Source organism: Aotus nancymaae, unplaced genomic scaffold (assembly GCF_030222135.1).
Source record: "Aotus nancymaae isolate 86718 unplaced genomic scaffold, 86718_ANA_hifiasm-v0.15.2.pri h1tg000057l, whole genome shotgun sequence".
Taxonomy (NCBI): domain Eukaryota; kingdom Metazoa; phylum Chordata; class Mammalia; order Primates; family Aotidae; genus Aotus; species Aotus nancymaae.
The window spans coordinates 16418647-16432680 of NW_026988471.1; the positions used below are offsets into that span (position 1 = coordinate 16418647).

Consider the following 14034-nt stretch of genomic DNA (forward strand, 5'->3'; position numbering starts at 1 on the left):
GCTCTAAAAAAATTTATTTACCCAGTTTCCTATGATAGAGTTTTAGGTAGTTGTTAAAAGTAGTTTTTAAAAATGGTTTTAAGCAATGCTGGGGCAAATATCCTTTGTATATATGTCTCAGCAGGCTTGTGTCATTATATCCTTGAGATCATTTAGAGGGACCACTTTATAAAATATTCTTTACCCAGTCTCTCTAAAGAAGCTATGTTGCTGGTTCCCCAGCAAGAAGTGTGTTCTCATTCTCTCTCTCTCTCTCTATCTCTATCTCTCTCTCTGTCATGACACTGCTTGTCTCTCCCTAATGGCACTTAGTGCAGTCATCTTTGAGCTTCATTTCATAGGTTCTCTCTTATCACTCAACTGATAAGCTCTAGCTGTCGATGGGAGGGATTACATAGTAATTAATTAATTCAACAACATTTCCTGGGTATCTGTTCAGCAGTGGGCTCTGAACTAGTGCTGAGATGAACCAGACAATCACCCGGCCTTGAGGAATCCCCATCTGTGAGATGGAAGACATGGATTACACAGATACTACTGTGGCACGTGATGCAGTGACAGCAGTTGTGCAAAGTGCAAAAGAAGTAGCTAGACAGTGAAGCCTCTGAAAATGAGGTGCCTCCTCTACATCTTGAAATATGAGTGGGCGTTCACTAGAGAACCAATGTGTAGCTAATGAGAACTGCCCTCAGAGCAAAAGGAAGAGCAAAAGAAAACACAGAGAGGTTTTGCATGATATTAAGAAGTTGGAACATAGGTGAGAACATGGGGAGAGAGGAGACTAAAGAGGTGCCAGGAGGGGACAGGGGAGGGAGGAAGGTGGGAAGCTGGAGGAAAAGGATAGGCCCAGGTGAGCAGGTCTGGGGAGCCATGTGGACAGTTGGAATTCAGAGTGAGGATAATGAGAGACCACTGAAGGGTTTAAGCAGGGCAGTGACATGATTGGGTTTTGTGTTTTAGAGAGATCATTTCAGCTATGATAGTATGGAAGATGGAATTCAGGGAGGCAAGACTATAGGGATGGGGAAACAAGTGAGGAAGCTATTGTGCTAATCAACGTGATAGGATAATGGCCTTAACCAAAGTAGTGGCAACAGAGAAAAGTAGATGAAATCAAGAGTTAGAAAGTAGAATCTACCAACTTCTTAACTTGATGACTGGTTACAAATGGAAACACAAAATAGCGAAGTTCAGAATGATGCCCAGACTGCACGGAACCTTGGGAAGATGGTGGGGCTACTTACTCAGAGAGGAACAAAGAGTAAAGGTATATTTTAGGGGGAAAAGGAGGACCAATTCATGTTTGCATAATACGTTGAGTTTAATGTGGTTGCAGAATACAGTGGTGGATATGTCTAGCAGGCAGATGAATACATCATCTATTATTTCCAAATTTTTCTTTAGGACCTGCCTAAAAACCTGGAAAGATCTGCCCTAAAGAAAAATTTGGGAATCATATGATGATACTAAGTAAAAGTTTTCTGAATAAATGAATGAATTGACTCATTTTCAGCATCATGTTTCCTTCAACTAGAACATTTTATGTCTATAAAGCCACCTTCGTACAAGAATTTCAGTTATCTGTTTTTAAGACTAACCCACATGAATTAAAGTATCTTTTTAGAATTACTGAAGAGAGAACAATTTAGGAACATTGTGAGTGCAAATGGCTCTCGGAGAGGAAAGAGCATCAGTCTAAGAGTCAGAAGATGAGTGAGGTGGGATTGGCTACTATTGGTGGGCACTGGTACATGCCACTCACCCCCTCCCCCAAATATTCAATTTCTCTGAATGCAAAGACGGGTTACATCCCTGATGATCAAGGCCTAACCCTGTGACGGGGAATGTGCAGGTGAAGCGGGACACTCCAGGTCTGCTCTTCTCTCTCGGCAGCTCCCTGCTGTTCTCAGATAAGGGCCACAGTCCCTCCCCACTGGGACTTGGCAGCACAACCTAGAACACAATCTGTTGGACAGAAGGCTGTGATTATTAATGAAAGCATTTCCTCTGTTACCTCACAGACTAACACTGCCAAAGGTGGCCCATTTTCTTTCATAGAAACCAATTCTCAGAAATACATAGAATGGTCAGAGACAGGACACATAGGGAAATAAAAATAAGATGCAGAAAAGTGGGTGGCTGCTTGAAACACTCCCAGATGAAAGGTTACCAGCTATTAAACAGCTCACACTTCTGTTCAGTGGGTGAGCAAAACATTGGTTGGAAACTTCACTCAGTGGTTGATGCTGACTTAGTTGGGGCTGTGAGGTCCTCAGATGACTTTCCTCAGTCAGGTCAGATATGATGCATTTTTATGTAAAGGAAGGAGAGTCAACAAGTCCACAGTAAAATGTCCCATGTTTCACAATTTGTGTACTTCTGTTTACATGTGCCAGGCTTGGTACCACGTATTGAAGTTAGGATGACTCCTGCTGTCTAGGCCTGAATCTTGACCTGTCCCCCTCTCCATCTTCTGGAGCAGCCCATTTGTATGGGTCCCGTGATGAGGATAATAATAGTTACTGTTTGTTGGACATCTGCTCATGAAAGGCACTGTTGGAAAAAAAATTAGCAGTATTTCATTTATCCTCACAACAACCCTTTGAGCAAATAACATTATTTCTATTTGAAAAATGAGATTGAAGTTCCAGTGGGCTAAGTAACTTATCAAAATTCATGCAACTTGTATTAAGCAGGAGCATCATTTGACCCTAGGTCTGACTCCAGCACACTCTTTTTTCCCTACTAAGTCCAGTTAAAAATAAAAGAGACATTGGAACCTGACAAAAAGAATGAAATCCATGAAATGGGATACAGGGGAAACTGAGTCTGAGTAGAATCTTTTCCAAAGTAATAGAGTAACACCTGGGTGTCAGTGTGATTTGGGTCTAAGTCATACTTCCCAGCCATTCAGGAAATGTTCTTTGTGCCTTGGAAAGAAGGAATAAGGTGGCAGTTGCATCTGACCCCTGATGGTTGATCATGCCATTTTGACCCTTTGTAGATCAGAGCCCTTGGACACCTGGCTCCCAAGTTTCCAGATGGGTTTTAGTTTGGGACCACCTAGTGAGAGCCAATGACCAATGACAGCTGGTAGCACCCAGCCTAGAGTTAGGGATATACCAATTGCCCAAGGCTCCAGAGCCACTTTAGGCTCTCAGCCCCTGCCCTGTAGAAAGACAGCCCAGGTGAGAACTTCACTGGGAGCAGCTTGGGCAGACCTAAGGAGGGAGCCACTCATCACACCCTACTCACATGAGAAGACATGATTCTGCAGGGTCTAGAACCTTCAGCCTGTCTCAGTACCCAAGGATCAGAGAGGCCTGGGCACTGCAGCAGGCATGTCTTATTGCTGAGACTTGGCAGCCAGGGCACTTCTAGTCTCTGTTACTACTTGCTATGTTCCCTGGCCTAAGTCCCCTAGCCTCTTTGGGCCTCCTCTAGAAAACAAAGGAGTTGGATCAGATGACTGATCCCTGGGGCCCACCTTCAGGTTTTTACCTTCAGGTGTTTATTATACTTTGCCAAACAGAACTCTTGCTACTAGCCCTAACATTGCCACTGCCGCTGCTGTCAAACTATTTTCCCCCACTTACTATAGATCAAAAAAAGACTTTTGCTTTATCTTGAGTCCCCAGGAATGTAGTCTGTGGCCCCCTTCTGTTTCATGCTTATGGGCTGGAACCTCAGCTGTGTTCCATGAGATTCAGGTTTTGAAGTAACATCATCAGAGGATGCTGTAAGAAAGGATTTCTCTTCTTTCCAGAAGCTGCTCTGGTCCCTAGATACAGCATGAAATGCCAGCTTGTGGTCCACACCCTCCCTGGCCCCTGGGAAATGCTTCTGGGGGCTTGTGAGTACTTGGCTTCCAGAGGATGAAGAAGAGGGGAACAGAAAAAGCCCATCATGTCAGATATTTGCCTTTATTAGGAAAGAAAAACCCCATACAATACATTGGGCAATTTTGAGGCATGATTTTCAGGGCTGTTTTTAACCATCTCTGGAAACCAGCAATCCAGTGTCAGTTGTTTACAGGATCCGAGGGGGTGGTGCTGGGGGTTGTTTCAACATCCTTGCACAGAGATAAACATGGGTAGTGGCTTACAGGCTTTGAGTGTTAGGCACAGGGACAGCATGCTGTGGGGGGCTGGGGAGTGGGGAATACTCAGCCAGGTGGGGGGATGGACTTCTCATCCCAGCTCTGCCATCAGCTGCCCATGGGATCTGGGAAAATTCATCACCTTCCTGAGCCTCAAACTCTCCAGCCTAAAACCAATGGGCTTAAAACAGAGGAGCCCACAGGCAAATCTTTTCAAGCTTTGGTTTTCCCATGTTGTGTGATTTGGGAATTCTTTTTTTTTTTTTTTTTTTTTTTGAGACGGAGTTTCAGTCTTGTCACTCAGGCTGGAGTGCAATGGTGCAATCTCGGTTCACTGCAACCTCCTCCACCTCCCTGGTTCAAGTGATTCTCCTGTCTCAGCCTCCCGAGTAGCTGGGATTACAGGCGCCCACCAACATGCCTCACTAATTTCTATATTTTCAGTAGAGACAGGGTTTCACCATGTTGCCCAGCCTGGTCTCAAACTCCTGACCTCAGGTGATCTGCCTGCCTCAGCCTCCAAAAGTGCTGGGATTACAGGTGTGAGCCACCACACCTGGCCAATTTTGGAATTCTTAATGCTAGTACCAAGTACAAGGATCTTGAAACCACATCAGGAATGCCAGATGGGGAGAGTGAGGAATCAGGGAGACCTTGGGTTATGTCTGTGCTGGTTTAGGGTATGCTCCTTAGACCATGTACTTCAATTTTTATTCATGTTTTCCAGCAGCATTTCCCAAATTGACTCATATTCCCTTGAGTTCCTTATTAAATGTACAGATTTCCCTCCAAGGGATCAACCCACTAAGCTGTATTTTTAAGAAAGAACCAAGGGTGAATCTTGTATTCAGACAAGTTTAGGAAAGACTGCTTAAGAGTTTTCACGTGGGGACCAGTGACAGGTTAAAGGTGACTGATCAGGTCAGGATTTGTCTGTCTATCCTCTGTGCGCTGTAGCTCTCTGCTATGAGTATTTATTTCATCATGCTTCATATTCCAAGTCTTGTACATGTCTCCTGCCCCCAGGTCTGAGCCCTTTAAGATTGTTACTACGTCTTCTCTTTATATCCCACCTTGCCTAGCACAGGGCTTTTCCCCTAGAAGATTCTTACAAACGACTGCCAAACTTAGCTGTCCAGAGAGTTTTCTGCCTGATTCCATCAAGTTAATTATGCCATGGGTCATTAATGACTCCAAACCACAATATCAAATACAAGGAGATGACGGGAGTAGTATAAGAGTTGGCAGAGAAGTTTCATGGAGAAGACAGGATTGGAATGGAGCCTTGCAGCAGGAGTAAGGTTTAGACACATGGGGGAAAAAAAGCACACGGGGCATTCCAGGCAGGAGTCTAAGCATGAGAAGGCCAGTCTCTACAAAGGCAGTTGTTTCAAGAAATGGGTGAAGAGCCTAGGGCTCAAAGAAAAGACTCGATTTATTCAAGACTGACCCAAGTAACCTATACTACGACCAGCCCATTGCAGACTCTTTCCATACTTGCATTACATGCATTTCCTAGGTCTCCAACCTGAGCCCCTAAAGCCCTTTCTTCCTTTGCTCTGAGCCCTATTTTCAAGATTGTTTTCCCATTGCTGTGCTTATCCCATTATATATTTGCACATGTGGTGATACTGCTCCATTTAAGCCACTCGGTCTTTATTTAAATGAATCTCGCTAAGATTCAGCCAGGCTGATTGCTACACTACCTGGGAGGAGTTGGGCATGCATTTCTGTCATACTCAACAGGCCCTGGTATGTCCTGGAAGACTGGATTTAGATTGAGTGGGTAAGAGACAAGCTGGGGGCAAAACACACACACACACACACACACACACACAAACACACACACACACACACATATATAGTTTAAATCCTCTTTAATACCCAAAGGGCTTATGGATAAAAGATGCCCATGGGTGCTTCTTGACTCCCTCCTAGGCCCTTTCCTCATCCCCGAAGTTCTCCTGCTCCTCTTCTAAGAGCTGTTTAAATCCTCTGTCTATTCTGCTCTGGAACCTGCTATTAAGACAGAATAGGAAATGGATGAGACACGAGCAAAACTCAAGACAGGAAGACCAGTTGGGAGGTAGTTGCAGCATCCTTGAGATGATCCTGCAGGTGAGAGAAGATGATGGCCTCTATTAGGAAAGCAGTGGAGTGCGAGAGAACTGCATGCATTCTTTACTAAGCCTTTACCAGCTGGTCTAGCTGGGGTAAATTACTTAATCTCTCTGACCGTCAAAGTTTTCATCAGTAAAAAGCAAACAATCACAATCCCTTTTTTACAGAGTTTATAAAAAATGTTGTTTTAAATGCTATAAAAATGGTCAATGGTTTATATGGGTCAATGTTGTTGCACAAAAGCTTTTTGTAAATTAGTGTACAAAAGTGCCATCTTCTCTGGGCATCATTTGCTATTAAGTGAAGCTGGGCTTTCCTCCACAGGGCTGTATCATTTGAAGTTCTCTTGTCCATCAAAGCCCTTCCACTAGCCCTGTTTTGTGCCTAGCACTGAATTTCTCTCTATGACAACACAAACAGTGAGAAATTCTTTTGGTTTGGGGATGGGCTGGCTTTAATATTATAGCTTGAAACCCCAGCTTAAAAGTAATACACTCTGGTTTCTGTCCCCTCCCTTCTTGGGTAACAAATGCTTAAATGCTGATGGGTTCTCAGGCCAAGAATCCACAGAACCCGCATGTGTTGAGACAAGCAAATTGGAAGTCTGACTCATATTTTCGTATTTACAAAACTTCTGTGGCAAATCAGTGAATGGCAGAGTTGGAAAGGCCTTAAAGATCATCTGGTCCAACTCCTCATTTTTTTAAATGGGGAAATGGAGTAACTGGGAAGGAAAGGATCTTGGCCGAGATCACAGAGTAAGTTAGAGACAGAGCCAGCCTGCGTCCCCCTCACATGGTGTAGGGGAATCTCCATATTGGGAATGTGATAAAATTTACTGTTTGTACTCTTTTTGTTATGCTGGTCCCATAATGCAAGATACTACTTGGCCTATATCACTGCAGCCCAGAGCAAAAAGACTACAGGTGGAGAGTGTTTCGTCAACCATGCTTTCATTCATTTATCACACATTACTAAACACCACCTTTATGTCAATTACTGAAGATACTGAGATAAAAGTCATGGGTCTCACCTGCAAGGTATTCATAATTTAATGATGAAGACAGTCTCCAGGAGGGCTGAATATTTTCCGTGCAGTTAAATGAAATATTTCTCCCATCTGCCAACTGCATTTTATATTTATACTTGTGAATGCATTGACTCTCCTCATATATAGATTGTGAGACATTTTCTCAGAAAAAAAATACCAAATATCTCAGACCCTCATTTATTCATGTCCTCAAAAATTATTAGTTGAGTACCTAATAGGAGTTACCAAGAGGCAAAAATAAATAAATGGCAGTCCTCTCTCTCAAGAAACTATAATAACAATCCAGTAGAGAAATACATAATGATCATGGAAGCTTTTAGAAGAAAAGAGAGATACCTAAGAGAATGGGTGCTTAAGTTTGCCATGAAGCTTTCAGGAGGAGGTGGTGTGTGAATTATGCCTAGTTAAAGAAGGGAAAGAAGTCTGCTAAGCAAAAATGGGGGGAAGTCATTCTAGGAGAAGAGAACAGCATATGCAGAGCCATGGAAGTGTGGAAGCATGCAATCCTGGAACCTATAATAGTTCATAATCACTGGCACATGAGCAAAGACATATTGGCAGAAAATGACGATATGAATAGGCAGGACCTGATCCACGCTAAGGAGATAAAGCTGTATCCTGGAAACTAAGAAGAAGTATAGAGAGTTTTAGAGAGTAGATCAATGAGGTTTGTATTCTAGAGATTTACTCAGGCAGCTGTGTAGTGGGAGGGTGGTTGGAGTCAGGTAGCCCAGTGGGGAGGCCAATCTTTAATCCAGGCAAGACCTGATGAGGCCTGATGAGGGCAGCGGCAATGTCATTCTGAGCCAGGCCAGAACCTGACTTTCTGTATGATTCAACCACTGCCAGACACACCTGAGTGATGGTGCAGACCCATAACCAAGAAGCGTGAAGCTATGCACTTGAGTCTCCAAACTGTGATTCATGGTCCTGACAATATTTCCTGTGTGTGTAAGAGACCACCGTCTCCCAAGTCAGCTGGAATGGCTTAAGACATCACAAGTGATTCATGGAGAAGCCAATCTTCCTTGCCTAACAGAGAAGCTGATAAGTAGTTGAATTTCTAAAGGGACTTGGGGGAGGTGATTTTTAATAAAAAGTTACTTCTGAGTGACTTTGGTAAATGTAAGTCTTTTCCAAACAAGGCAGCCAGGCTGGCAAAGTGATCCTCTTTTGTCCCTTCTAAGCACTGATTCAGTTCTCTGAAGCCTTCCTGCCTTTGCTCTTCCTATTTCTTCTCCTGAAACACCTTTCATCCACCAGCCTGTCTATGATTGTCCACTGGAGTCTTATAGATCCAGGTTCAAATTCTAGCTCTACCATGCATTAATTGTATGCTCTTACACAAGTTACCAAAGCATTCTGAACCTCAGGGAGCTGCCCTAATCCTGATTGCTCAGTGGTTGCATAGTAGGAGATGAAGTTTGTGAGATGTTCCATTAAGTGCCTTCCCCATGGCCAGTACTCAAAATAGCTATTATTTTTAGGTGAGATTCTAGTTTAAGAATGAAAATTTGTAATTCTCTATTAAAAAGTACTGAAGTACTGAAAGTTTTCGCAATACATCTTTTGATTTTCAGGATAACCATGAATTAGAGTTTTCTTACCCACATTAATTAAACCTGACACCTGAGTACCCACTTGATTTCCACATCCAGCTGTGGAATTCCACAGTAACATATAATTAAGAAACAGTTGCTAATAAGAGACTTGGAACTTGAAATTCAGAGCAAAAGTAAGTAGAGAAACCCCATGGCAAAGGGCAGAGTTGCTGATACCGGGCCCTTTTTTACACTGAAGAGCTTGGAGGGTAAATGGCCATCTTAATGGTATCATCTGACTGCATTGCGTGCTGCTGAGATCGTGCTGAGTGGAAATTTCCCTGGAAATAGCAAGAGTGGTTTGGTTTCATTACAGTGAAAGAATTGTTTAATGTTGGGGCAGGTTACTGACAATGGGTGTGGAATCTGTTTTAGGAGAAGTTAAAAAGTAAAACAATGAAGTACGTGATGAGAAATATTACCCCTTCCAGGCTATTGCAAGTGTCAACACGCCTGCAGCCTGAAAGAGAGTTTGTCTCAAACCCAGTGAAGGACTGGGTTCACTCGGGTAATCTTCAAGTGAATCTTCAACCCTAACTCAGTCTCTTCTAACTGGATTTGAAAGATCTTCTGGCATGTTCCTGATTCTGGAAACGTTGAGATTTTCAAGTTTAACTCGACTTTTTAAATCAACCTGGAGTTAATTTATGTTTTAATTCTTTTATTATTGTAATAAGCAATAGTTGTATTATTTATTATAAAGCAACATTAAAGGGAAAATTTTAAAATTAAAGGAAAATTTAAAAATTATCTTTAATTTTCCTGCACAGTTATTTTAATTTTGGAATATTCTTTGTGGCCTTGGTTTACCTACTTATTTCTTAAGTAGCCATCACAATAAATATGAAGGAGTTTTATTATTATGTCTGCTTTATTAATGAATAAATTGAAGATAATGCAGTTAATGTTGCCTTAAGTAACACAAATAGTAAGTGGCCAAATCAGGAAGAAAAATCAGGAATTATCTCAAACCTGCTCTGTCTCCCTACTCCCTGCTGTGATGTTGGCCACACAACCTGGGCTTAATGGATATAGGTAACATTATCTTATGCACTATTATTTTAACTCAAAATCAGAAATAATAGCAGTCTGGAATAATATCAACAAAAACTCCTCAACCAATCCCTGGAAAAAAATCATCAAGATTTTGTCAACTCTGAAGACAGTGTTGTAGGAAGTATCTGATTATGAGAGGAGAAATAGAGAATTAATGTGACTAATAGAAATGAGCTGTTTTTACTGGGGGGAAAAGCTCCAACTTGAACTAGACCAACTGAGACTCCTTAATATTGCTGATCAGATGTTCCAAGCCACTTATTGATCATTTAGTTATAAAGTCTTCTCATTGTTCTTGTCAGTAATCCCACCAAGTATCCCGTTAAACTAAATGTAGAATTAAACACCTGGGAAAGAAGTGTCAATAAAGTGTCATTTGTAGAAGGAAAAGAGAAACAACTTCCATATGCTTCCATCTCTTTATATGAATAGCATAAAAAGAGATGGTTGCCTTCCATTAGGGAGTCAACACAGTATGAAAAATGACACGATGAGGTGAAGAGTGCACCCTACAGCCCTTGAAACTATCAGAAGAGTCTATTTCACTCATATATTTTCTAGAATACCAAGTAGAAGAAGGCAGACTTGGGGAGATAAGGATCAACCACCCTGGAGGGAGTTCCAACAACGGACTGCTCAGAACTCTAGTTTGAAATGATCACAGCCACGGCAACTAATTGAATTAATTCACTTTTCTTCAGGAAAGATGGGGAAGCAGAATAGCAAACTGGCCCCCGAAGTTATGGAGGACCTGGTGAAGAGCACAGAGTTTAATGAGCATGAACTCAAGCAGTGGTACAAAGGATTTCTCAAGGACTGTCCAAGCGGGAGGCTGAATCTCGAGGAATTTCAGCAGCTCTATGTGAAGGTAAGTTGTTTTCAAACTTGTTTTTATTCCTTAGACCAGAAACTATGGCCTTCATGAAATGTACCCTCACATGAAATCATAACTTTAAGTGGCCAGTTTGTTTCAACTCTGGCAGTTTTCCATCCAGAAAGAAAAAATAACATTTAAAAATGCAAATGTATGTATGTTGTTCCCAAAATAAGCAATTTCTGAACAAAAAGAGTAATTGTTAAATCAAAACACTGAATAGAGCTCAAGGAGTGACAGCATCCAGTGAAAGAACCATAAAAACTCAGATAAGAGTGTTTGCTGACAGTTATTGACGGTTTGTTAATTACAGCATTGTTTGGCTTGTTAAAGGTATGTGTACTTCTCTCAGTTAAAGAAAAAGAACACAAGAGGGCTTTTTTGTTTCTTTTTTAACCAAAAAAGAGCCTTGTCTACCCAGATAAGAACCCAGATTCCCACAACAGCACAGTTAGAAAGCAGGTGGGGGATATAGTGTACATCTGGACAGCAATGTCTACAAACGTGGACTCATAACTCAACACTGTACACTGTTCGTAAGCTAACCTTTCCCTGAACATTACACAGAACAGTCCCATAAAAGGTACAATTTCTGCTGCAGTAGTTTCCATTTGCCTGAGTCTACAAGTTGTAGTCGTTCTAGATTGGGCTGATCTAAGACATTCCATTTCATGTATACTTATGTAATGTTATACAAGTGAAAGAAATACATTTTTAAAACTTTTTCTGATTAAAACACCAAACAGAAAAATGTTGCTTTTATATCGTTGAATTAGCAGATGTGATTTGAGCAATATTAAATCACCCAGATGTATATATGTGTATGTGAAATGATTGTTTAAAATATTAATCATTATCATTATTTTCTGAAGCTGAACATTTTCCATAGCCTACGATCCAGCAATTCCATTCTTGTACTGTACAAGAAGGGGCATGTGTAAGAATGCTCATAGCTGCACTATTCACAGTGACAAAACTGGGAAACAACCCAAGTGCCCATCAAAGGGAAAGTGGAAAATAAACAGTGGTCTATTTGAACAATATAATATCATACAACAGTAAAAATAGTTGAACTGTATCAACACTAGACATTAAAAAAGCAAGTCTCACAAATTTTTAAAAATACACTTTATAGGATTAAAGTGTATAAATGCAATAAAATCATATAAAAAGGAAAGCAGTGAAGTGATGAACACAGGTTCAAATGAATAGTTACTTCAAGTGGGGAAGACCAATGGATAGGATAGGGGTATGGCCCTGTGGTTAAATATATATTGTGTTCAAAGTCATAGCTGTTGTTTTGGGTGGGGCGGGGTTTCAAGTGCTTATTGTATCATTAAAAACTCACTAATCAACAGAATAAATAGTGTGCATGTTATACGATCACTGTGACATTTCTAAGAAGATCTGAGTCATCAATTATTAGCACGCCAAGATCTTTTCTACAGAAGTGCCAAGAAAGTGCATCTATTACTCAATTGATGTCCGCTCTCCCTAGTTTTCAATGTCACATCTTCTATTTTATCACCTAGGGGTAACCCATGCCTCAGAACTACCTCTATCCTCAACCCCAAGGAAAGTACAGACAAGTAAGGTTTGTCAAAGGCCCTGCAAGCTGTCACCCTATGATTAAGAGAGCTCTGTGTGCCACGTTCCTATTTGTTTAAGATGAGAGACGTATTGCCTTTGAAGAAATAGTTGAAATGAAGGAAATGAGTTATTTTATTTACACACTGCAAGTATGTAGCCCTGAAAAAGCACCAGCCTCAAGATGAGGGGTCGTGTAAACATTAAGCGTGCTTTGGCGTTTTATGGTACAACTGAGGTATATGTACCAAAGTCATCTCCCACCTCCTCATCTCACTCTTAGGTTGGGTTTTTTATTCCAGGAGGGGAATATATGACTTTCTGAACTTAGTCTATATTTTTGGCAACCTCTTATTCCAACTCAGCCTGTGCTCTTACATCAAATAGAAAGCAGGCAGTCTTTTTCTCCTTCTAGAGTCCAAGGACAGAAATCAAGAGAAAACCACAGCAGAAATATGCCACGTACACAGAAAAAAGAAAGGCAGATGTGACAAGCTAGAAGGGAGAAGCATGGAAAAAGATGTGGATTATGTAATAGGCCCAGAAGATGGGCTGATGAGAAAAAGCTTCTTTCAGTGCTTCTGGAAAAAATGCAAATATTCAGCAAGACACAGTCATTATCCTGGTGAATGGGCACATTCAGTGATTCCTTCTATCTTCGGTGCAGATTTTGAGACATCCTGGGATGCAACTGAGGGAGCAAAGCTGACTGCAGCCTCTGCCCTCCTCTGTGTGCAGTCAGCCTGGCACATCCCCTCTTGCTACCTGACCCATTTCCCTTTCCAGGGGGGAGTCACCTCGGCTGCTAAAGAATAAGTTCTGTTGAGTGTTTAAGGAGAAGCAGGCCAACAGGAGTGGCTCCTCTGCAAGGCCAGGGGCCACAGTCTTCCAACTTTAGAAACCTTTGTATCCCAAATGTGAAGGAACTCCTTCAGTAGATACATGTTTAAAAGCATTTAAAACCGAAGTTTTGAAAAATGAGGCAATTTGCCCAACATCACAAACTGAATGTGGAACAGACTTCAAAGACAGGAATGCTGACTCCCACTGCAGCGCACAGCTCTGCCTCTCAGCCAGACTCCCAGGGCAGCTCCTCATTAACCCCCTCCAGCCCCCATCCACCATACAGCTGCCAGAGTGAGATCTGTAAAACACAGATCTGAACATATTCCCTCCCAGTTAGATGCAGGCTTCATTCTTTATTCATGCAGGCACAGTCACCTCATTTCAATCAATGTAAAATCCAGAGGCTAGCACAGGGCCTGCCACAGAGCAAGTGTGGGTAAGCATTTCTTGCCTGAATGTAATAAGTGCTGGCTGTGCATCTGCTTCTCAGGCAGCCTTGTGATGGAGGCATATAAAGGTGACTACGGGACCGTCCTGCCTGCCCTCCGGCATTTCACAGGCAAGTTGGGAAGATGCGATTTACCACAATGCAAGGCAAAATGACAGAAATGTTTGGTGGTGAGGCAAGAGTAGAAAGCAGAGAGACTGATTTCAAAATGGCATATTGAAACAAGAAGTTAATTAATGCAATGATGAAAGGAAGACTTTTCTATTAGCCTTTTAGAAAACAGCAGGTGGCTCTTCCCTTTTTCAAGCTTGCTGCCTGTTACCAGCTGAATTATATTCCCCCAAATTCATA

The 14034-nt window shown here is 41.8% G+C and overlaps 1 protein-coding gene across 1 annotated transcript in view; it reads left to right on the forward strand.

The window, feature by feature from the left end:
- The window catches only part of VSNL1 (visinin like 1), a 108724-nt gene that overhangs the window by 35044 nt on the left and 59646 nt on the right, over nt 1-14034 (forward strand). The window contains exon 2 of the mRNA XM_012438855.3: nt 10630-10796. Coding sequence (XP_012294278.1) covers nt 10635-10796 — 162 coding nt within the window. The 5' untranslated portion in view covers nt 10630-10634. The remainder of the gene's footprint in view (nt 1-10629; nt 10797-14034) is intronic.